This window comes from Dasypus novemcinctus, chromosome 18 (genome assembly GCF_030445035.2).
Source record: "Dasypus novemcinctus isolate mDasNov1 chromosome 18, mDasNov1.1.hap2, whole genome shotgun sequence".
Taxonomy (NCBI): domain Eukaryota; kingdom Metazoa; phylum Chordata; class Mammalia; order Cingulata; family Dasypodidae; genus Dasypus; species Dasypus novemcinctus.
The window spans coordinates 3744185-3768011 of NC_080690.1; the positions used below are offsets into that span (position 1 = coordinate 3744185).

Genomic DNA, 23827 nt, shown 5'->3' on the forward strand with positions numbered 1-23827 from the left:
ACAATCCACGCCAAATGCGTCCTTCCGCCCCGTCCTTTGGGCACTCGTCACTCAGCTCACAGAAACCTAGACGGGCCCTGGTTTTTAATAAACACGGGGTGTGCCCCGCAACCCGGAGCCTTTCTCCAGGAAATTCTGTGGAGCTAGTGCAAGTCTCTATACCTTTTTTATATCGCTTTGGGGATGATAAAAAATATCTTTAAAACCACAGTGCAGATTGCTTTTTAATTCCCCCTTCAGAGGACCCGAACTCTGGTGAAAATGATAAAAGATCTGATGGCGACTGAAAAAAAAAAAGGAGTGCACATTCACTTTTTTAAAAAGAGCATTTTATTTTAATAATGAATAAAAGAGATCAATATACCTTTTAAATGAATACAAAAATAAATAGTCATTCGCCATATTAAAGATGTGTGCTTTAACATTCATTTGAGCTGGAGACTAAAGCCTGTTATCTTAGAAACACTTCAAAAATAAGTCTGTTATCCTTAAAAACGTAATGCTTGCTTGCTTGACCACAGGGGAAAAGCCACTTTTGCTGGGATTTCCCTGGATTCAAATGTGAACACATGCACACCCGAAGGATCTAGGACTCCTGCTTCTTATGACATGGACACCTGCGTCACCGTCATAAATCAGCAAAGGGAAGCAGGAAATGGCCCTCTTTGGTTTGCCAGGTTTTAAATAGACTCCACCGATGGTTACAGGCCACCAGGCCTGTCCTCACACCTCAACGCTTCCCCCTCTTTTCAAAATGCAGCGTGACTGGCAAGGCCCTCCTGCCCTGCTCTGGGGAGATTCTGAGTAAGGGACGGTGGCGACCCAGGCTGGGTTATCAGGGAGAAAAATGACAGAAAATCTTCTTCTCCTCACCCAGGTGAGAGCAGAATGGCGTCTACACTGCGTTTAGAAGGGACACAGCCAAGTCAACAAGTCTACACTGGCTCATACCCCTGGCAGGAAGGGGTGCCCCTGGAGGCACCCAGCAGTCACACGGGTGTCTGCCCCGTCTCTGCCAGCCAGGTGGACTACACAGACACACCGGCGGTAACCCGCACCCTGAGCTAACAAAGTACATTCTTTTAGGAAAAAAAGGCCAAGGACTCCTTAATCATGTCCACATTGAACGTGACCTTCCAGTGGTTTTGGAGAGAGATTATACCACATATTGGAAAGGGAGTTGCCCTCTGCCATTAAGCCAAGCCATAGTTTTCAGTCTTCTGCACCTGCTTTTGATAAGTATATGATTTAGGATTTTTAAAACATCGACACACCTTCCAGGGGCTAAGCACCTTATTTGCTAATGAACAGAGCAGGTTCCATCAGCACTAGCCTGGGCCTTCACTGGAGCCAGTAGGTCCTTTTTGCTGACAAGATGAATTTGGCGGAGAGTGGGGCCACCTAGAACTTTGAGGAGGATTAGGGGCTGGGGGCCACCTGCCACGGACCACCAGGTGATCCTCACTCCCACTCCCATTTCCCAGTCCACTTCTGCTGGGTGGACGCCCACAGGCCAGAACACCGAGAGCTCCAGGGTGGCCTGGCCCAGCGAAGGCACTGCCAAAATGCTCATGGAAGCCACAATCACTTTATCAACTGGGGGTTCTACCCTGGCCACTTCATTTAAAAAAGGATTCAAAGTAGTTTACAATAGGACATGTAAAATAGAATTAAAAGTTAAAAAAAAAAAAAGCAGATCAAAACCATTTAGGAAGAAAAAAAAGAGATCTGGGATGACTTAATTACAGAAATGAAAACATAAGTTTAGTTCTAAGCTTCCTGGCCAGAAAGCCACAAAAGTTTTTATTGTCTGCAGGCAAAAGCATAGCACTTCACCTGGCAATGGAGAAGTTTTTCTGGCACTGAATTCTGGAAAGAATAAACGTTCTTCCGACAAGCCAAGAGTTTTATGTTCACTTATTACATGGAGGCTGGTGTCTAAATATTTTTAAATCTCATTAAAATGCATAAAAGTAAAAAGACACTTTGCATAGAATCAAGCATATGAAATTATAAACCTATAGCTTTAACTAAAAATAAAGACAAAAACAACCCTGATCCTCACAAAGGTAAAATTACCCTCCACCTGCCTTTCCCTGAAGCAGCTGTTTGCTAACAATAACGTATGCCAAGTGTTCAGAAACGTCAATTATCCCAAAATGCAGAATGAATCATAGAACTAATGATAATTGGAAAAACGCAGAGAACTTTTTTTTTTAATCACAGGTTTTGGTTACAGCATCCAGACCATTGGGGTCTCAGTTCCCAACGTCTACACTTAAACAGCAGAGCCGTGGCACAACTTTAAACCTCACTCGTGAAGAATGCTCCCACTAAATTAAGAGCAAAGCCAGGCACCCCGTCCCAGGCCGACAGTAAGTAATTGTCAACAGAAACGTGAGACGCGGGCAGGGCGGATGCGGAGAGCCTTAAACGGTGATCTGTTGATTTTCTCTGAAAAAGGGTCTTTGGTGTGAGGTGCAAATATCGGGAAACATCCGGAAGACCTGGTCTGGCTGGGGCTCCTCGGAAACCTGCATGACGGAGCCGGCACCGCAGCTCTTCCCGGCTTCTTCCACCAACTGCCGGACGTAGAGCTGCTCAACCTGGAGGGATCACAGCGAGGTCAGCAAGTGGGGAGGGAAGTGGGACTTTCTTCCACTCTTCCCAGATTCTCCGCTTACCCCCGTCCAGAGCAATCTTCCCTGCACCTCTGTGTGAATGCCATATAAATGAACCAGAATAGGCAGGGGGTGAAGAAAGGGCAGGTGGTGTTTCCGCAAAGACTCCCCTAGATACCCTCCTGATAGGGTCCCAACATGGTGGGTCAGTGCCCAGAATTCCACCATTAGAGTTTCATTCCTGTGACTATCATCAAATAAAGGCACATAAAGCCTTCATCTGTCACTTAGAACTTAACGCATCCCATCAAGTGGAATCTTCCCCGAAAGGAGGTTCTGAGTTTTTATAAGACAAGTCAACCGGGAAAGGAAAAACAAAACACAGATTGTGAGCCCCAGAATACGAAAAGCCGGTTTTAAGACGGCAAGAACCCCCGTGCCCCCGCCGCGAAGACCTTGCCAGGGCCTGCCTCTGCCACCCGCGGAGCAGCCCCAGCCCTTGCTCCGTTTTCTCCGGCCCAAGCGTGAACTTGATCCTCCCACGAGGGCCAGGTGATGTGGACGCGAGCCTCGGAAGTCCTCACCTGCACGAGAATGAGCTTGGAGCGCAAAGGGGCCATGTCGGGGAATTCTTCTCCAAAGCAGAGCACAACCCTGCTGTCGGGCAGCCGGCTCTGGTTGTTATAGAACTGCTGCAGCTCTGGAAGACAGGCGGGGGGGGGGGGGGGGGGGGTCACAAACGCAGCCCAGGGGCCTGCTGCCCGCCAGGCACAGGGCGGGGGCGGGAGGTGAGCGCAGGGCCGCCAGGCGCGGGCTGGGGGCGGGAGGTGAGCGGGGAGCCGGGCAGCTGGCACTCTGCTCCCGCTGAGCTGCTCTCGCCCAGGGCGCCGCAGGGCTGGCCGCAAACCCGGGCCAGGGACCTGCGAGGCCCCCTCCAGGCAGGGGTGGACTGTCCGAGCCCCTGGGTTTGCGCCCCTTTCGGAGGGGCACGCCCATCGGCTTCTGGTCCCCGAAGGCGCCCGAGGCGCAGCCCCACCTGATCGGACACCCTAGGCCGGTGGCTCTCAAGGCGGGGACCCCAGACCAGCAGCGGCACCCGCGCCTGGGAACTCGGGAGAAATGCAGACTCTCCGGCCGCACCCCTTGGAGCTGGAGGCCCCGGGGGTGGGGCCCGCTGCTGCAGGCTCGGGAGTGAGGAGCCTGGCCTCGCCCTTCTCCAGGCCGGCTCCCCTGTGCTCTCTTGCCTGGGCCCCCATCTCCCACGTCACCCATCCTGCCGGGCCCCCTCCTCCTGGAAGCCGCCCGGGGTTCTACCAGCCGGCCCGTGCGTTACAGGGAGAAGAGCAGAGAGCTTCGGGAGCAAGGGGGCTGGAACGCAACCTCTGAGGTGGCGGGATTTAGGGATTTTCGATATCTCCACCTTCCAGAATGGGCGCAGAGGTGTGGGGGCTGTACCCTAAACCACGCCTCACAGGTAACAGATGCTAACTCACAGCCAGCGCCGCCGTCGGGACACGTACCACGTCCGTGAGCCTCGGGATGTGCCCCCGAGCCCCCGGGGGACCCTGTTAAGATGCATGTCATTCCGACCCCGGAGGCCCAGGCTGGGGCCTGAGAGTCTGCATTTCGAACCAGCCGCTAGAGGGTGGCGGTGGTTCCCAGTGGACACCCCCAGACGTCACGAGAACCCCAAGAGGAGTGCTGCACCAGCACCCCCGCTTCCCGCGTGCGCATATCGAGGCGCCAGGTGCCCCAGCCTCGCCCAGCGGGGAAGGGCAGGGGCCGGGTCCAAGCCAGGCGGGGCCCTGGTGTGCACCCGTCCCCGCCCCCGAGGGATCCACAAGGCTCGGGCTGGGGGGGGGGTCCCCAGGGACGCACCTCGGAAGAACTGGCTGGTGTCGAAGACCTTGACCACCTCGTCGCGCTCCAGCTTGTTGGGCCTGTCCTTGAAGAGCACGGCGTTGCCGCTGCAGAAGACGCGGCCCTGGCACAGCCGCCTGACGTGCACGCCCTGCCGGCCGCTGTGCAGCAGCACGCCCCGCTCCAGGTGCCCGAAGAGCTTGCGGGTCACCTGCCGCTGCCGCTCGCTGGGGATGGTGTCGGCCGGCGGGAAGCGCACCAGCTCCAGGTCCCCGGGCGCGTACGGCTTGCCCGCGGGCAGGCCGGGCGGGCTCAGGGAGAGGCGGCAGCCCTCGGGGCAGGAGGTGGTGGCCTGGCCCACCAGCTTGCCCCCGTAGTAGAAGCTGATGACCATCTGGGAGAAGGCTGCGGGGTCAAGGGGGGGCCAGCATCAGAGGGCGGGCGCCTGCCGGGCATCCTCGGCCTCTGCACAAACCCTGCGCCTTTCTTTCACCACGACGGGGCGTCTTGACTTGGGGTCGTGCCCCTGGGGCTTCCTGGGGAAGCCCTGGCCCCCTTGTAGGAGGAGAGTTTTTTGACGCATCAACAGAACACATAGGGAAGCGGATTTGGCTCAACGGACAGAGCGTCCGCCTACCACATGGGAGGTCCAGGGTTCAAACCCCGGGCCTCCTTGACCCGTGTGCAGCTGACCCATGCGCAGCGCTGATGTGCACAAGGAGTGCTGTGCCACGCGGGGGTGTCCCCTGCGTAGGGGAGCCCCACGCGCAAGGAGTGCGCCCCGTAAGGAGAGCCGCCCAGTATGAAAAAAGCACAGCCTGCCCAGGAGTGGTGCCTCACACACAGAGAACTGAAGCGGCCAGATGATGCACCAAAAAGAGACACAGATTCCTGGTGCCACTGACAAGGATACAAGAAGACACAGAAGAACACATGGCAAATGGACAGAGAGCAGACAATGGGGGGACAGGGGAGGGAGAGAAATAAATTTTTTTAAAAATTAAATCTTTAAAAAAAGAAAAAATTAGAACACACAGAAACACCAGGAAGGCATTACTTGAAGCCACCCTAACTGCTGCCTTAACACGGGCCCTGCCTGGCGCCAGGTCTCCCACTCCTGACACGCAGGAGCGGGCGATGCCCCCGCAGCCGCCACTTCTGAAATCCTGCCGCTCAGGCTCTGCCTCCTCAGCGCCACGCGGGAAGGAGACGCTGGCTTTCCACTCAAGGTCAGTGAAGCTCCCCGGCAGGTTCTCGCCCCTGCGCTCCCCTCGGGGCTCCCCGGTTCCAGGTGAAGAGCCTGCGCACAACCCTCCACCCAACCCGTTCTCAGGAAAGAGTCCGAGAAGCACGCCGGCGAGGGCAGGGCGTCCCCACATGCCGCCCTGGGCTCCGGGGGGCCGCGGCACCACGGGGCGGCCCAGCACGGCGCCCTGAGCTGACGGCACCCTCAGTGTCCTCCCCCTCCAAGGGCCTCCCCAGGGGCTGGCGGATCCGTGCCGCCCGCGCTCGGCCACCCCTTTTCAATCAAAGGGCCTGCGCTCGGGGCCTTGGGCAGAGCCTCCTGACGCCGCCGTGACGCGCGTTTTCACCGACTCACAGCCGGGAGGCTGGTTTCCCTGTGACAGAGCAGAGGGCGCCCGTGGAAAACAAACCAGCTCTGAAAAGCGAGCGGGGTGGGAGGAAGGTATGACGTCCGGAGGAGCCCAGGGGTGCCCGGCTACAAGAACGGCTTGTGCAAGGAGGGGCTCGGGGACTCAAGTTTGGGAACCCTGAACTAGGTGGGACTGGAGACGGGCGCTAAACACAGGGGCTCGACGGGCCGAAGGGCACTGAGCAGGCGTCAACTAGAAGAATCAGACGCACCCACCGCACGCAAGGCGAGTTTGGGGCGCCTTCTAAGGACCCCGAGCCCGGCGTCCAGGGCCAGCCCCTGGAGCGGCGCGCACCGTGAGCTGCCCCATCCGTGCGCCCCCTGACCTGAGCGACCCTGCACCCTGTCACCTGTCAGTGCTGCTGTGCACCTTGGAGTCCACAGGGCCCCCGGCCATGCTCTGCGTGGTCAACCTTTGCTGCGCCCACAAACCTTAAGACTCCCGCTCCCAGTCACGGGTTCCATTTTCACCCACTTTGGAGCCAAAGGAGGTTCTAGACTCACGCAGAGCAGGGAGCCAGCGGCAGGTGCCCGCATTCAACCCGCTTATTTGACATCTGGGGAAACTGAGGCCCTGCTGGGGTCCCTCGGCAGTAGGCAGCCACAGACAAGGGCAGGAGACCCCCGTCTCCCCGCCCACCATCCTCCCCAGGAGGTGCCGTCTGTGTCCCCTGAGGACGCAACTCATGCCCCTTCCTTCCGCCCCGCGACGACGCTGCGCACTGGTCTCGGGTGAACGGAAGGCTCCAGCTGACCCGTCGCCCCTCTGCCCTCTTTCCTGGGGCCTGATCACAGGGCCGGCGCCTCCCAGCATGCAGGTCCAAGACCAGAGAAGGCTGGCCCTGGAAGGACCTCGGTGACGGCTTGCTCCCCTTCCGGGTGAGGACAGAGGCACCAGGAGGAGAAGCAGCACCAGGGTCCCCCCAGGCGACTGGGGGTGCCCCTTCTGCAATGCTAAGCGCCCCTAGATGCTGCTCGCCCGCCAGGGATGGTCCAGCCAGGGGACGGTCTGGCCACGGCGGTCGCAGAGCAGAAGGGCCGCGAGCGCCGACTCCAGAGACCCCACCGGCTCGTGACCACAGCATACGCTGCCCAGCTGCAGCCCGGGACGTGCGGCTTCACTGCGCCCCGCCTCGGTTTCCCCATCTGTAAAGTGGGGGTGATGCCAGCACCACTTTGTCAGGCTGCTGTGAGGACGGGGTGAGCTCGTATTTGTGCCTGGGCCATGAGCACCCCACAAGTGGTTAAGGAAATCGGGGTGACTGCCAAAGACGACCACCATCGCAGCGGCACCTGCGGCAGCGCCTCACAACCCCACAGCCGCACAGGTGTGCGGGGGCTCTGCCCCGGTCCCTGAGCACCTTTAGTCCCCACAGCAGCCCAGGAGGAGGGCAGTAGCGTTATCAAGCCACTTCCCGGGCGAGGAAGCCAAGGCTAGAGAGATGGAGCCTGCACCCGCTCCCCGGCAGGCTGCCTTGCACCCACGTCCCCATGCACCAAGCCACACGGTCCGTGTAACACACTGTCCTTCACCCGAAGGATTTCACGTGCACAGTCAAGAGCCCCGCCTGGCAGCTGTGCAACAGGGTGGACCAGCCCGCGCTACAGCATGTGGTTAACAGAGAGTGAGTGCTGATGTTTTATTTGGGAAGACTTCAACTGAAAAGCCAAACCTTGGCTTCTCTAGAAAAAATGGAAACCGAGGTCTGGCGCACAAGCCCACAGGGCAACATCGCTGGCGGGCCAGCCCTTGGGGCACAGGCTTCCCAGTTTGCCATAGTCTCCACCACTCCCTGTTGTCTTCCACCTGTCCACTTCCCTCACTGTGTCACTTGGTCCCCGTGGAAGGAAGATTTAGGGAGTCCTGACATCAGCTTATTTACAGAGGGATGTGAGGCTAGGGGCTGAAGAGGGGCTACCAAAAGCCCACAACTTCTAGACTCCCAGCAGGAGGCGGGGGCCTGAGTCTCCGGGATCACACGAGAAAACTTCCTCAGGCTGCATCTTCCCCTCCTGCTCAGATGGCCGCAGCGCCGGACCCTGTGGCTTTCTCACCCACAGAAAGCAGCGGTCAGCAGGCTCCGGGGTCACGGCCTGGCACTCGCCAGGTCAGCAGCCGGGCCCCATCACCGAGAGCCCTCCCTGCCCACACCCTCCGGAGCGCGGGCCTCGGGGGGCTGCACGGCGGGCCGCGGCCCCGAGAACGGGCGCGCAGCTGGGCGGGTGCTGGGTCGGCTGGGGCACCCCCGCTGCGCAGCTTCCCGTGGCAAGTGGTGCGCTCTAAGCCTCAGTTTCCTCATCTGTGAAGCCACGACGACGCCAGCCCCCTGCTGCTGGGGCCGCCATGGAGGCAAGCGGAGCCCCCAGCGCCCGGGTGCGGGGCCGTCTCCTCCCAACCTGTGCCTCCGCCCCCAGAAAGCCCCCCATCCAGGCCAGCCTTGGCAAGACACTTCTCCTCTCCCAGCCCCGTTTCCTCATCTGTGCGGGGAGGCCCCGAGCCCCGGCCAACGTTCTGCGGCCGTCTCGATGAGTCAGGCTCCTTCCTCACGCACCCACAGATGCCGGGGCAGACGCTGGCGCCACCGCAGCTCACAAGATGGTGTCCGCGGGTCCCGAACAGCAGCCAGGGGCCAAGCTGCTCACCCAGGGTCCTGGGCACAGCCAGGCACCGGCACCTGACGCACGAGAGCCACCCCCCAGGTCAGGAGGGCGGCCGGGATGGGCTGGGGCTGGGCCCAGCTCTGCCCCCCTCAACGGCGTGACCCTGAGCTTCTGAGTCTGTGAGGCGGGAGAAGGACAGCACTGCTGGGGGGAGGGGGCTACTGAGATGATGCGGCCATGAAGAGTCCAGCACTGACCCCAGCACCCAGCTGGCATTCAGTAACGGTCGGCCACCACCTTCGCCGCCACCACCTCTATCACCACCTCCACCACCATGTCCACCATCTACACCATCACCTCCACTATCATCTCCATCACCATCGCCGCCGCCACCACCACCTTCACCTCCACTATCATCTCCACCACCTCCACCATCACCTCTACTATCTCCACCACCACCATCACCTCCACTATCATCTCCACCACCATCGCCACCACCATCACCTCCACCTCCACCACTACCATCACTATCACCTCTACTACCATCTCCACCACCACCTTCACCTCCACTATCATCTCCACCACCTCCACCTCCACCATCACCTCTACTATCATCTCCACCACCATCGCCACCACCATCACCTCCATCATCTCCACCACCACCACCATTACCTCCACCACATCACCTGCACCATCACCATCACCTCCCCCCTCATCTCCACCATCATCATCACCTCCACCATCGCCTCTAACACCATCACCATCATCATCACCTCCATCATCATCACCATCATTTCCATCACCACCACCATCACCACCATCATCATCACTGTAGACTTGGGAGGAGGAAGAAGTAAAAGGAAACTGCCATCGGTGGCATTCACTAAGCAATTACGCCCCTGCTAGAAAGTTTTCCTAATCACTGACTACGATGACTCCTCACAGCACTACTGTGAGAGGGGTGTGACTACTGGTTCCATTTTGCAGACGAGAAGCCTGAGGTTCTGAGAGGTCCAAGGACTCCCCCTGGGTTTGCACAGGAGGGGTAGAACTGGGCCACCAGCCTATCTGTCCCCATATTCCTTCTCCTGCAGCTACGCCCCAAAGAGTTTTATATCCCCTTACTGGTCCAATCCCACCAGAGGATCAAAAAGCCAAGGCCCCTGCTTGCTCCTGAGCCAAACTGCGAGGCAGAGGGACCTGGCTGCTGACCCCTGGTGCCCAACGGGGCTTCGCGAAGGGTCTTCAGAGGGCACCCCCCACCCCCAGCAGCCCGGGGTCCCACCTACCTGAGTGGTGTGTGTCGTAGGCCGCATACCCCGTGACCAGCGGCAAGGCTGCTGGGGAAGAGAAGAATCGTTCAGCCCGAGCCCGGTGTCCGCTCGGGGACCGCACCCCGCCACTGCCCGCACCACGGCGCGCCCTGAGCCCCACCACAGGCTGCCGGCACACTCGCCTGCCGCCCTTCCAGCAGCCCCGGGTCTCAGGAATGCAGAAAACCAGGTCCCGGCCGCGGCAGAGAGGAGCTGGAGACGTCCTCCCCGCCGTGTGGGACACCGCGAGGCCACATCTCCTCCCCGCCCCGAGGTCCTGCCTCCAGAACAGCAGTGGAGCGGTGCCCCCGGCCAGGCTTGACCCCGCGGGGCCCTCGGCGCTCCGGACGAGCTCCCAGAGCCCTGGTTCAACGAGGCCACCCCACGGCCCGGCACCCTCTGGGGCCTGCCGGGCCAGCTGTCAGCAGCTGCTCTCCCACAGGGACAGTGGGGGAAGCCGAGGGGGGAAGCAGAGGGGCCGGGGCGTGGGCAAAGCACCCACTGGGTGCCGGGTCCTGCGATGCCTCATTGAACCCTCGCGGCCCCTGGGGGAGCTCCGGGGCCTCTGCTTTGTAGATGCATCAACTGAGGCTTCGGATCCATGACCCCGAGCGAGTTCCTGTCCCCCCTCTCCCCTCCAGCGCTCCGAGGGGCTCCTCGCTGTCATAAGAGACTGGCTGAGACCCCCGAGAGCCCAGGGGAGGGGCGCGATGCCCGAGAGCTGCGCCTTCCCTCTACGCTGCGGCCCCAGGGGGGTGGGGAAGGAACCACAGGCCGTCCCCGCCAGAAGAGCAGAGGGTGCCCTCCTGGGGGGCGGGGGGCCAGCCGGGGCAGGCCGGGCTGCCCTGGGGCTGGAACGCCGGACCCCGGAATCGCCCTCAACCAGGCGTGGGGGCTTCACGGCTCTGGGCTCAGGTCCTTGCCCCACAACAGGGGTGGTGGCAGCGCCCCCTCCCACCTGGGGCTGCCGGGCTCGGGCCCGCCTCACCTGCGCTGGGCGGCTGCGCCCACCAGTCGGGGAGGAGCTGGCTGCGGCAGGCCTCTGGCGGGGAAGGGCTCCTCTTGATCACGCCCATGTAGTCGTCCACGGCGGGCTGCGCAATCGGGGCAGAGAGAAGAGGCGGTCACCAACCCCCCAGCGGTCTCCAGGCTTTACGCTGCTCTGAGGCCCTGTTGTCGCCTTTATCTCGTGAGGCAAAAAGCCGGTTTTACTCTGCACCTCGAAAGACCCTCGTCTGGGGGCTCAGAGGTCAGACCCGCGACTCGAATCATGAGCCTCTGTGGGGCCGCTGGCAGGTTTAGTGGCCTTTCCGTGGAACTGTCTGTGGCAAAAGCAAATGGGCCAAGTTACCCGCAGCCTGGTCCCGGCTCACTGAGGAACAGAGATGCAGAGCCACGCCGCGTGCCACGAGCCCCGCTAAGGGAGACACGTGCAGATTTCCCATCTCTGGCCCGTTCCTCAAAAGAGGCTAACAAATGCGATTCCGAAATGTTTTGAGGTCGGATTTTCCTGGGGTGGCAGTCCGGTCATCACGCCTTCTCGACAGAAGGCCTTGCATGGAAAACACGGCACTGCTGCAGAGACCTGAGGCCAGGAATTCCCAAAGGCCACCAAAAACCGACCAGCAACCACCCGCAGCAGGGGCGGCCCCGCAGAGGCGCCACTGGCCCCCCAGTCCTCTGGCAGCCGTGCCACTGCCAAGGCGTATATATTTTTTTGTCTTTATTTTTTTAATATTATATTAAAAAAATATGAGGTCCCCATATACCCCCTACGCCCCTCACCCCACTCCTCCCCCCATAACAACAACCTCCTCCATCATCATGAGACATTGATTGCATTTGGTGAATACATCTCTGAGCACCGCTGCACCTCATGGTCAATGGTCCACACCATAGCCCATTCTCTCCCACAGTCCACCCAGTGGGCCATGGGAGGACATACAATGTCCGGTAACTGTCCCTGCAGCACCACCCAGGACAACAAGGCATCTATTTTTGCTGCGCTCTTCTTAAGAATTTACGGAGCACCCACACTGCCTTTTGCGAGAGCCTTCTGCCTGATTTGCTCAGGCAATACCGAGCGTGCGGCGTCCACGGCCAACGGGGCTGCACGCTGCACCCACTCACCTCCTTAATCAGGTCGTCGAGTTCCGAGCGGCCACACTCCATGTCCGAGACCTCGCTCACGCAGCCCGGGGCCGCCACGCCTAACTTGCCTAAGGAGAGCCAGAGAGAAATCCATGGCAAACGGCACTGAGGAGCCACAGCCTCCTCCAGGACGGAATCAAGGGTTGTTGTTTTTTGTTTTTTTCTCTATTTTTTTTTAAATGTTACATTCGAAAAACATGAGGTCCCCATACACCCCCCCACCTCCCACTCCTCCCACATCAACAATCTCTTTCATCATCGTGGCACATACATCGCATTTGGCGACTACATTTTGGAGCACTGCTGCACCCCATGGATAATGGTTTACACTGTAGTCTATACTCTCCCCCAGTCAACCCAGTGGCCATGGCAGGACATACACTGTCCAGCATCTGTCCCTGCAGCACCACCCAGGACAACTCCAAGTCCTGCAAATGACTTTTTAATGCTGCGTTTAAGGGAAATAAAAGCGAGTGAGCCTCTTCGTTGGTTTGGGAAAGGCACAGAAATTCTTTCCCATGCTTTAGTCACCTGATCAGCAAATTCAAAAGAGAGAAGTTGGTTGTTGGTATTTTTTTTTTCCCCTAATGCTTTTAGAGGATAAAGAAAGCACTTTGGTGTCTTCCTTCTACTTGCCACCATCTAAAATAAATCTGTATCAACTACATCTCATGCCAGGTGTTTAGCACCCTACAAAGGCTAAATTTACGAGCTGGGGCATTTGCAGACACCCCAAGATTTCCCGTCAAAGTGCCTGCAGCTGGGTGGCACTAACTCATCAGCAGGAAATCTCTCTTTGGCCTTCCCAAACATGCAGCGTGCATCTGCGCGTACACGCCCGCGCACACCCCACTCGGGGGCCACACACCAGCTGGACACAGAACTGCCCAATGCACCCAGATGCTTCCGCCAGGGGATGCTGGGCGGCCCCCTGCCTGCTCCGGGCAGACGCTCAGGGAGCTCAGATGCCAGCTGAGGTGCGTCCTAGCCAAGCCCCCATGGGACTTAGGCGTCCCAGTGACCTCCAGATGCCACCCTCCACTTAATCCTCACTGGATTTGGACACAATTCTGAGAGAATCAAGGATTCCCGAGAAGGAGCTGCCAGGCATGCCAGGGGCAGCCAAGCAGTAAAGGACAGAGGCTGCGGGCCATGGACGTTATGCAAACGAGGCCCTCGTAGGCCCTGGGAACCTGCGGGGCTCTTTACACCTGCACTGGCAGGTGAGGCTGAGCTGTAAACAAGCCCGGCTCCCCTGCCAGTTTAGGCTCGGCGGGTTCTGGGGCGCAGAGCGGGCCTAGAGCCTGCCGTTCCTTCAGTGAGGCTGCCGGGAGCACAGCCCCGTGGTGGCAGGTGGGGGCAGACTGGAGCAAGCCGGTGTATTTTCTTGCAACAAAAACTTATCTTCAACTGGGAAATAAGGTAGAAACGTGGCTTTGATCTAACGGGTCTCCCCACGGGCCACCGAGTCTCCAGGGAAAGGCCCGTGGTTTGTCTTCTGAAGGACGAGGGCTGAGACTCAGCAGAGGAAGGTCTGAACTGGCAGCCGTTCGTGCAAAGGACCATAAAAAAGAAAACCTCCCAGCCCCGGCCGTCAGGCCTGGAGCCGGAGCGCGCTGTCCGGTCCTTCGCTGACCACAGACACCACCGTCTCCTCTTCCCTCCCAGACAAGCTTTGTCATCACAAGCTAAATACTTCCCTGACCCAGGCTCGCTATGTTTGAGTCACGATCTTAACTTTTCTAAATTATCCTCGGACATGTGCAGCACTCGCACAGTGGGACAAGCCCAAACGCAGCATCTCTGCACAGCCCAAGCAGCTTTCCGATGTCTTCTGGCCATTATGGGATTCCCAGTAAGCTTCTAAGGAGAAAATCATACCATGCCAATATTCTCATTGCCACATCAAATGACCAAAAAAAAAAAAGCCCAGTGTGTTGAAAGACTGTTTCAAACCAGTGACAGGGAGTAGATTTGACGGCATGGGCCAGCCCTGCTTCCTGACAGTTGCAAAGCACATGATTTTGAAAGGGATCCTGAGGCCAGGTCCAACTCGGACCGAAACCTCGGAATCAGGAGCAGGGGGAGGCACGGCGGGTTTGGCTTTCCTGGGATCTGAGGGCTGGAAGAGACCTCAAGGATTCTCAAATGCCCGACTTCCCAAAGGGCCATCAGGACCTAACAGCGTAGAGGGGCTTCGTGGCCGGAACTTTCGCCTCCACCCCGATCAGACGTGGCGTCCCCAAATGCTATGTCACCCCACAGAGAGTAGCTAGAAAGCAAAAGGAGTGCCCGGCACTCACTGCTGCAGGGCCCCTGCTCCCCCCGGGCGCCTTCCTGAGCTCAGCAACGCGCTCCTGCCACGCAGTGCGGCGGCGGCAGAGCCGGGCTGCAGCCCAGTGTCCAGGCCCCCGCCCTTTCCTCTGAGGCGCAACTGGAAGTGGCCACTTGGACAGCAGATGGGGTGTGAGGTCAGCAGAAAGACATCTCGGCCTCTGCTTACACAAAGGAAAGAACTGTTTGGTTTAACACGAACCACCTGCTCTAGACCCCATGCGCCACGGCCTGCAGCCCAGAGCCCAGCTCTCGGGCAAGGGCAGCGAACCCGAGCGGCCTCGGGAAGACGCGGTGCCTATCAAGGATAGTTACATTTTTGCTCTTCCTCGGGAACGATTCGGTAAACTTTGTATGGCTCGGAAATGTCCAACTGGGACCGGTCAGTCACTTCCTCAAAATCTGGGCTCTTGTTCAAAGCACAGCGTAGCCTCGTCTTCCAAGTGGCTGGTTCGGCTTTGTCCCCTTCCTTAAACTTCCCTTTAAAAACTGCCCAGGCCTGAAGAGAGAGAAAAAGAAGCTCATTAAAGGCTCAGCCAGGCTCCGTCGCCGCCATGGGGAGCCAGGGGAGCCGGCACACTTCTGACTGTCCTGCAAGCAGTTTGGGGCAGTAGGTCTCCATTCGAGGAATTTCGGGACTCAGAGAACCCGCAATCAGAACCCTTTCTCTAGCGGGGGGAAAGACTGGCCCAGGGGAAGGAACTGCCCCGAAGCACCCAGCCAGTGCCCGGCTGGGCTGGGATTCGAACCCAGGCCCAAGGCCCATCCCACACACCACCCCAAGGACGCCTGTTCACCAAGTCCTTCCCTGGACTCAACGGCCCAGAGAAGGCTGAGGTTAAGCGGCACAAAGAGGAAGTTACACATGGTTTCACTAGAATGTCCAAAACAAAGAACAATTTGCTGCTGTTTCAAACCAACCCCTGGCTAAAAATTTAGCATGAAAAGGGAACACGATGCAAAAAGTCTGAATGTGGTCATCCGGGCCCTGTTACTTTTAATAGAAATTTGTTTTGCATTTTTGTGTTTATTCTAGCTCTTTCTCCCCAGGTCACTGTTTAAAATTCAATGAAATGTTTTCCCTCTGCTGGTTTTTTTATAGCTCGGTTTTCTGACCTCTCCAAACCCTAGGATCTGAACAAGGAACCAAAAATTCAAAGCCGGAAAATTAAAGCCAACGTGTGGATTCTGACTGTATTTTTTTTTTTTTTAAGTAAAACAAGAATGGGCATATTTTAAGGTTTTGAAACTGGAAGGCACACCCACTGCTTAGGAGGCAACTACTGTCAAGCGAAATTAACCTCTGCTTTTAGGAGCATTGCGGGTGACCTCCAGCTAACGGCGGGATGCTTGCTGACCTGGCTACCTCCTCTAGGCAGGACTGTTTGCGTTTCATGCTGATACTCCAGGCCTCAGTGGATGCCTCTGTGGTGACTAAAATGCTGCTAGAATCAGGGCTCAAGCCGCATTCAGGAAAATGTATTTCCAGGAGGTTCAGAAACCTTCCCAGGGTGACCGTGTGGGATTAAAGACCAGCTGTGGCGGCTTCTGAAGCGAAAGACTTCCCATTCGGCGTCCCACGCTACGGTCCAGCATCTCAAACTCGACCTGCAATCCCCGGGGGGGGACTGTTAAAATGCAGATTCCCGGGCCCTGCCCCTCAAGAGTCTAATTGGCGGGTGTGGCTTAGGGCCCAGAATGTGCACCGTAAGCGAGCACCCAGGGACTCTGAAATCCCACACTGCCCCAGGGACAGCTCCATTTAAAACAGCCTGAGGTTTTCTCTCTCTAGTAAGGGAGTTCAAAGTCAGGGCTCGACTCTGCAGGGCCTCTGCGCTCAGATTTTGAGCCCCTGTTTAAAAAAAAAAAGCTGAAGCACATTCCTATTAATAAGCAAGGGCCATAGTTTCCTTTCCTGACGCGGATGCAAAACTCCTCTTTAGAAGTTTTTTTTTTAATTAAATGGCCTTCAGTTCTTCTATCCCTCTGTTAATTGCGTCACAGGCTAGGCACTGACTGGTGTTTTTTCCCCAAAGAAATCCAGGAGCAAGCTGTGGACGAACGGAACAGAAATTTCAAAGCATCGTTCCTTTAGGTCCGGGTCTCGGCCTCGGTGCACTCGACACTGGGGGGCCAGACCACCCTTTCTGGGGGCGCGTCCCGTGCATGGTCGGAGGCTGAGTGGCATCCCTGGCCCCCACCTGCTGGGTGCCAACAGCTCCCCGCACCCCCGGGGAAGACAACCAAAGAGTCTCCACATCCTGAAGAGTCCGTGGGGGGTGTAAATCGCCCCAGAAGAGACCCCGGGGTGACCCCAAACTACAGATGGCCTTGGAAGACATGGGCCCTGAGGCAATGCTGTGAGCTGGCACCTGCGCAGGAGCGCACGGCCTGCGTGGCGCCCCGGCTCCAGGACACGACGTGGGGAGGCGGGGCCACAGGGCGCCTCGAAGAACCCACTTGAGAAACAAGGGGGGACCCAAGGTGCACCCCAGCAGCCTCCACCCCGCTCGGCACCCAGACCGCCGGCGCCTGCCGGCCTCACCTGTGTCTCAGATTCTGTCTGAAAAACTGCAAACGCCAGTTTTTCCCCTCGAAGGCCCCCCGAACTTGAACGACCCGCCGGCAGGGGAAGTTCTGGCCCCGGGGTGGGGGTGGGGGCCGTCACAAGGCCGGGAGACAAGCAGCCCGTGCCTCCCACCCTCCCTTCTTCCAGCACACGCACCGTGGGTCTGTGCGTTTCCCTCGTCCTTACGAGAAGGAGGCAGAGCAAATTTTAAAAAGGAAACACGACCTGGTCTTTTTAACAGATACTGGATTTTCGAAAATAGATCCGACGCACTGATCTCGGGGCACGTCGTGGGTCCAGGACGGGAACAAACGGAGCAAAGCGCCTGCTTCCACCACCCCTTCCCTGCTCCCCTCCGCCAAGCAGACCTCCAGAGGACGCCTGCAGACAAGCGAGGCGCCGTGGCGTAACCCACTCCTCGTGACCCGCTGGCGAAGGCGAGGAAGCAGGCGCGGGGAGCGTTTCCTCAACGCGATTGTCTGAAAGGTTTTCCTGGGATGTTTGAAACAGCAGCGTCCTCTGCAAAACCAGAAAGCTCTCGGCCGGCCGAGCCGGGCCTGACCACCGGCTCCTGCCAACGGCGAAGCGGCATCTGGGGACACCGGCGGCCCCGGGGCGGCCCAGGGGAGGGGGGTGAGGCCTGCCACGCCCCCGCTGTCCCCCGTCTCAGGGTGGGCGTCACCATTCCCCCACCCCATTCCTGCTGAGATTGTGGGCTCATTTCAGATTGCCACACTGTGCGACTGCGCAATCAACGGAAACATTGGGAATCTTGCACATTTTTCTCAACGCTGTTGAAACTGCCATGAAGAACATTGCCTAAGACACATAAATCTGGGGCTTTACCTCGTTCCTGCCCGAGCGGACGCTGCAGCGGGCGGCAGAGAGAGGGAGAGGCCCGGCGTCTCGGCCACCAAGACGCTGCACGACGCTCCACCCCGACTGGGCCCGTGGCGCCCGGGCCCTGCTCAGGCCCGTGACGCCTGTCTACACCACGGTCCGCTCAGAGCGGTTTCTCCATGCGGTGGGGGGAGGGAAGCATTCGGAATGTCTGCAAACAGTTCCGGCCTCAGCGCCGGGGGCAGCGCTGTGGCCTCTAGGGGCGGCGGCCAGGGGAGCTGCTCAACCGCCCGCGCTGCACGGGATGGCCCCACGGCAGGGAGTGGCCAGGCCCCAAACGTCCACGGGGCCGAGGCCGAGTAGCCCCGGCCGAGAGCCATCTACCACCCCAACGTCCCCACCGACTGGACGGGAACTGGGAACTGTTTAAACTTCGCCCCCGTCACTCCCAAGGGAAGCTCACCATGATGCCAAAGGCAAAAGGGAAAAATAAAAAGGCTACCCTCAAAAGCCAAAGAGGACTCCACAGGCACCTAAGAAGGAGAAGGTGGTGCCAGCCCTCCTGACCCCCAGCTGTGCCCAAGGCGTCTTGACCTGGGGCCCCTGCTTGGAAGGAATCTGGCGGCACTGGGACCACAGAAGGGCCCTTGGAGATGCGTACGCGGCGCTCCAATGCGCCCGTTTTTCTTGGGGCAATAATAAGCAGCCGCATAGGCTCTCGGAGAAGCACAGCCCAGCGACAGAATCAACAGCGCGAAAACACGGGCAGGAACAGCAAGGGCCAAAATGCAGCCCAAGCCAGCGGTGGCTATCGCCAACCCACTCTCCTCACCCGGGGTCAAGCTGCGATGTCCATCACCTTGTTCTGTCGTGTCAGGGGACAGCCGTCCCGGCTGAGAGTCCAGCACCAACACGGGGGCCCTGCAGGGCCTCGCTGCCGCCCGCGCCCCGTGCCGTCTGGGGTCTCGCCCTCCGTGATGCGGCCAGGCCTGCCTCTCTGCACCGCTCCCCCACACTCACTGTCCCCTCGGGGCCTTGCCCCCAAATGCCCCCAGAAGGAAGCAGGCAGAGCAGCGCTGTGCAACCTTGGCTCTGGGCCAGACCCCCCACACTGCGTCTGTGCTCTGTGCTCAAATGTGGCAGCTGGCTCTCAGCCTTGACCTTGGGCTCTGAATCTGCCAGGGTGGGGCCTGGATACCCAGAGCCTTAGAAAAACCCACAGGTGACTGATAAGCCACAGGTGTCCCTGATAAAGGCTGCACAGCTGGGCTGCGCTGGCTCCTGTCCCTCAGCTTATCAGTGGTGTCAGGGGCTCCGAGTGCAGGATGGCAGCCGGGCGACCTGGGTTCGAATCCTGGGTCCACCATACACAGGCTGCACGAGCTTGGTGGTCGCCTCCGTCTCCACACCAGCACCTACAGCGCCAGGCCGTGGTGAGAGTACACAAAACAGTACGTGTGGGGCCAGTCCTGGTGGCACAGACCCGCAGCACTGCTGTCACCATGCAAATGACAACCCAGCTGCAAGGTTAGCGCCTGGGGCACACATTATTCTCAAGGGAGAGAAGACTATTTTTAGACCCCGCTGCAAGTTGAGGGCACAGCACCAAGCCTCGCATCTGACACATCCAGACGGCCCACCCTGCCGAGCAGAAGCCAGGAGCCTCTCAAAGAAGGAAAGGCTCACGTCTTTTCCAGTTTACCCTCTCACCCTGACAGCAGTCTGGGGGCTCCAGGTTTTAGTGTAGGGGCCCCCAAAGAAATATTTTCTTTAGTTTACTAGTCCCCATGCAAAAGAAAAGAGCAGGGGAAGCAGGTTCCCTCGATTTACCCACTGGGAAAACGCTGATCATACTATAACCTCAAAAGCGATGGAAGAGTATAATAGAGGGAAACCTCAGTATACGTATTTTGGGATACATGCAGCACTTAACCGTTTACCAGACTGACTTTTAAATAATTAAGAAAGATGCCCCTCAGCACGTCTGCCGGCCCACGAGGGAATGCAGAGCCGCGCTGACCGAGACCACGGGGAGGGGCTGGGGTCTCTACCTTAAAAATGGAGGCGTCCACTTCCTGGTTATAATCCTGCTTGCCGGCGTGTTTCCAGGGGATCCGGAACATGCTCTTCTCATCGTTCTCCCAGATCAGCCCTGGATACATGGCGCTGTCGATCTGCTCGATCAGCCACTGTCGGAGGCGCCGTCCGCCGTTTCGGTCACACATCCTGGGAGAGAAAAACACACACGCCGTGATCTCAGCACATGTCCTCATTAGTCACAAAACTCGTGTATGTAACAGCCAAGAAGTGCCAGCAGGATAATCAGAAATGCGCATCCAAGGTGGGGCTGGCCAGGCCCAGGGACCGGGGGGGCCACTGCGCCAGGGGGGCCAGCGCTCGCCTCCACGACCCCAGACCAGAATGGAAACCGGCTCGGGCCGCCTTTTCTGCCTCCCCGTCCTCCAGCTCTCCCCCAACGCTGACCGTCACCCAGCAGTGCCGCTGCCCTTTTGGGGTGCGGGACCCTCGGTTAGGAGCCCGTGGCCTAAGGGCCCCGCCACCACCTGGTGACCAGCTCCACTGGCGGAGCCACACGAGTGCGAGCTCCTGGACAGAGGGAAAGCCCGGGGGGGACCCTTCTAGATGTTTCTTCGTAGCTGGTTTAGGGATAAGAGCAGGGGCTTGGGACAGGGGCGGGCAGGGCTGGGGTCCCCTCGAGGCCTGCCGCCTCCCAGCGGGGTGGCCTCGGGTCCTCACGCAGCCCCGCAGCACCTCCGCCAACGGGCGGTTCCGCTCTCCGCGTGGCTGAGAACGGGAGCTGGTGTTCCAAAGCACCTGAACCGGGTCCAAGTAACAGCTGCGGTTACATCCAACCTTTCTTCCTCCAGACTCCCAGGACCAACCAGGAGAGGAAGGGCAAGGGCGAGCTGATAACTGCGGCCACCACGGAGCACAGTTAAGCACAGGCTGTGCAGAAGGCAGCGTGCCCCAGGGCATGCCCGAAGCCATCCCTGGGGAGCACCGTCTTGCCGGAGCAGGCAGCCTTCCCAACAGCACAGGGGCCGGTCATGCCCTGGCAACCAGCACCATCATTTACTAGAACAGCGCTGGAAATCCCCTCTGCAGTTGGACAGACGCCCACCCCCAGAGAAACAGCCATCACTATGCTTCCGATTAAAACGTGGCCTCCTCGGGCGAACTGGTTCGAAACCATCAGCAGTGACAGGACATCATGTTCCCAAGAACGGTCACAGGCCCAGCCACACTGGGCCATCAAGCAAAGACCACCACCGGCCACCTCTGCAAGAAGGAGGCATTCTGGGAAGTCCAGCCAGGTGCAGGTGGCTGCAGGGGTAAGCGGGGTCCGGCGAGAAGGGGGTGAGGTCCCTCAAGTGCCAATTTTAACGTGGGCCTCCAGTAACCTCAGCTGCGCCACTGTGGGTTTTAAACCGGGTGTGGTGCGTGAAATAAGAACGGGACTTAGAATTGGAAGCCGGACAAAGAGCAAAGGCTCTTTCTTAACGAGACCTTGGGAAAGCCACAGAACCCCTGTGGGGCTCTTCCCAGCTGTAAAGTGAGGAAACGTATCTCAAGTCCCAGAATTCGTGATTCTGAACATCCAGGGACTGCTCTGGGAGGGGCACCTCATGAGAGCTCCCCCAGAAAATGACCGAGCAGGGTGCAAACTCCGCCAGAAGGAAGGCACACAGGAGACTCGCCCCTAGCTTGGGGGGGCCAGGGCAGGGAGGGGTCTGCATCTGCGGGTGCCTCCAAACGAGAAGCTTCTGCTCTGCAGAACTTTCTCCTCTACCTTTACTACAAAGTACGATCCATGGTCTGTGAACCTCCTGAAATCAAGAGCAAAATTTTGTGTGTGAGGGCATTTTTTATCAGGATTCCTAAAGGACTCACAATCACCAGATTGCTAAGGATGGCTGCCCTGGTGATTTACAGGAAAAAGAAAAGAAAGAAAGAACTAAAGCACTAAGAGGAAGAGCCCATCATAGACTGGAAGCCAGAAAATACTTGAGAAATCATCCAATTCAGCCCCATCTGTTTGAGAGGAGAAACCTGAGCCCAGAGGGCCCAGCAACCACCCAAGGGCAGATCTGTGCCAGGCATGTCTTACCCAGGATTTAGAGAAAAGCCACGGCTCAAGTTACTGGGTCCTGGCACGTGGCAGCCCCATCTGAACGTTCTCTGGGACGACCCCCCGGGTTCTAGGCAGGCTCCGGAGCCTTCGATTCCATTGCAGTGGTGACCGTGATGATTTACCGAATGCTAACAAATTCATCCCACCAAATGCCCAGCCAGGAAAAATTCACAAGCCGGTCACATGTTCAGAACTTCCTCTTCCTTGACTTTTAGGTAATCCTTCTCTCTGTTGGCTGGAGCCAGTCTGCATCCCTGTCCGAGGGTTCAGACTTCCCAGCGAGGTGCCTGGAAGCTTCCCTGGGCCAGCCCAGATCCCGGACAGATTCTGGGATGTGCTGGGGAGGGCATCCCCGGGGCCAGTGGGGGTCTCTGGGTGCCTGTCCCGGAGGCCACCAATCCCCTCGCCACGGTCCCAAAAATCATCAGCACCCTTTCTCCCTGCGGCCCCAACCTTCCTGAGGTGCTTAAACCATTTCCAGTTCTTTTCACCCAGGGAGGTGCCATAGCCCAAAGGGCAGGCTTAGAAGGACGAAGGACGGCTGAGCGGCTGGCTCCTACGGGCGGCTTAAAAAGGAGGGGCACCAGGCAAGAGCTTAGAATTCTGAGAAATTCAGCCTAGACTTTCCATTCATAGGACTGACGGCTCTGGTGGGCGTAGCGCCCTCTCAGGAAGGGCTGCCCTGCCCCCAGGTGCCCCTGCCGGCTGCGCCTCCTGCACAGGATGGCACCCGGTCCACGGCGGGCGCGGAGGTCCTGGAGCGCCCCCCCAGAAACCCGGTCCGCCGTCAGGACGGGCAGCAGGCAGTCAAAGCCTCACCTGTCCCTTCCAGGCGGGCCTGCGCGCACGACCGCGGGGCAGCTCCACGCCTCGGAACCCGCCAGCTTCACCCACGCCGGAGGATCTCGGCGGCGCGGGCAGGCACTTACCGCACAGGGACCGCTCTCTCCCCCATTAAACGAGCCGCGTTCCAGGGCTTTGCAAGCACGCCAGATTTGGGGGGAAAGGAGAGTTTATAACGTCTCGCCCTGCCGATCCCGGGCCGCGGCCGCGCGGGCACCAGCGAGTCCGGCTCGGCGCAGACCCGGTGGCCTCGGGAGACAGTGCACGCGGAGGGCGGTGGCCCCGCGCCGCGCCCGGGGCGCCGTTCGGGCAGCTTGGTCCCGCGCCCCGGGCCGGGGACCCCCCCCAAGTCGCCCGTCCCGGGCCGCCGCGCGCGCCCCTACCTGCCGCCGCCGCCGCGCCACGCGCCCGCCGCCCGCGTTCCCACGCTCGCCGCCGCGCTCGGGGCGATGCGGGCTCCCGGCCCCCGCGCGCCGCGGGCTTAAGGCGAGCAGGGCCCCGCGGCCCCGCCTCCGCGCCGAGCGACGGCCCCGCCGGCCAATGGGGCGCGCGCGGCGCGCAGGGGCCGCCCCGGGGGCGCGCGGCGCGCAGGGGCCGCCCCGGGGGCGCGCGCCGCCGGGGACGCCTTCTCCGAAGAGCGCGCTTTTCCGAGAAATCACTTTCCGTCGAGGCGGCGGCGGCGCGGGGGCGCGGAGGGTCCCCGGCCTTTCCGGGCCAGGCCGCGGGGGCCACCACGCGCCCTCAGCTCGCCCCGCGGGGCCGGGGGCGGCGCGGGCCCGGGGGCGGCGCGGGCGGGGCTTTCCCGCCGGGATTCCCGGGGGGCCGCGGGGGCGCGCGTCCGGCAGGCGGGCCGAGGGCGGGGGTCGGGGCCCGGGCCGGGGTCGGACG

General features: G+C 59.5%; 1 protein-coding gene across 4 annotated transcripts; it reads right to left on the minus strand.

Moving 5' to 3' along the window:
• Positions 1 to 312: 312 nt before the first annotated feature.
• IRF8 (interferon regulatory factor 8) lies at positions 313 to 23394 on the minus strand. 4 transcript variants are annotated; one of them, XM_058279614.1, is made up of 9 exons: positions 23323 to 23394; positions 19995 to 20169; positions 14850 to 15033; positions 12180 to 12268; positions 11038 to 11143; positions 10026 to 10073; positions 4500 to 4886; positions 3206 to 3321; positions 313 to 2606 (listed from the first exon to the last, which is right to left on the minus strand). In XM_058279614.1, the coding sequence occupies exons 2-9, from the start codon at positions 20166 to 20168 to the stop codon at positions 2430 to 2432; spliced, it is 1281 nt and encodes a 426-aa protein (XP_058135597.1). In that variant the 5' UTR covers position 20169; positions 23323 to 23394; the 3' UTR covers positions 313 to 2429. The 4 variants fall into 4 exon arrangements, with proteins under 4 accessions (XP_058135597.1, XP_004478075.1, XP_004478072.2 ...); XM_004478018.4 differs by having other exon boundaries at positions 10026 to 10076; XM_004478015.5 differs by lacking the exon at positions 23323 to 23394 and adding an exon at positions 22073 to 22220.
• Between the last annotated feature and the right edge of the window lie 433 nt (positions 23395 to 23827).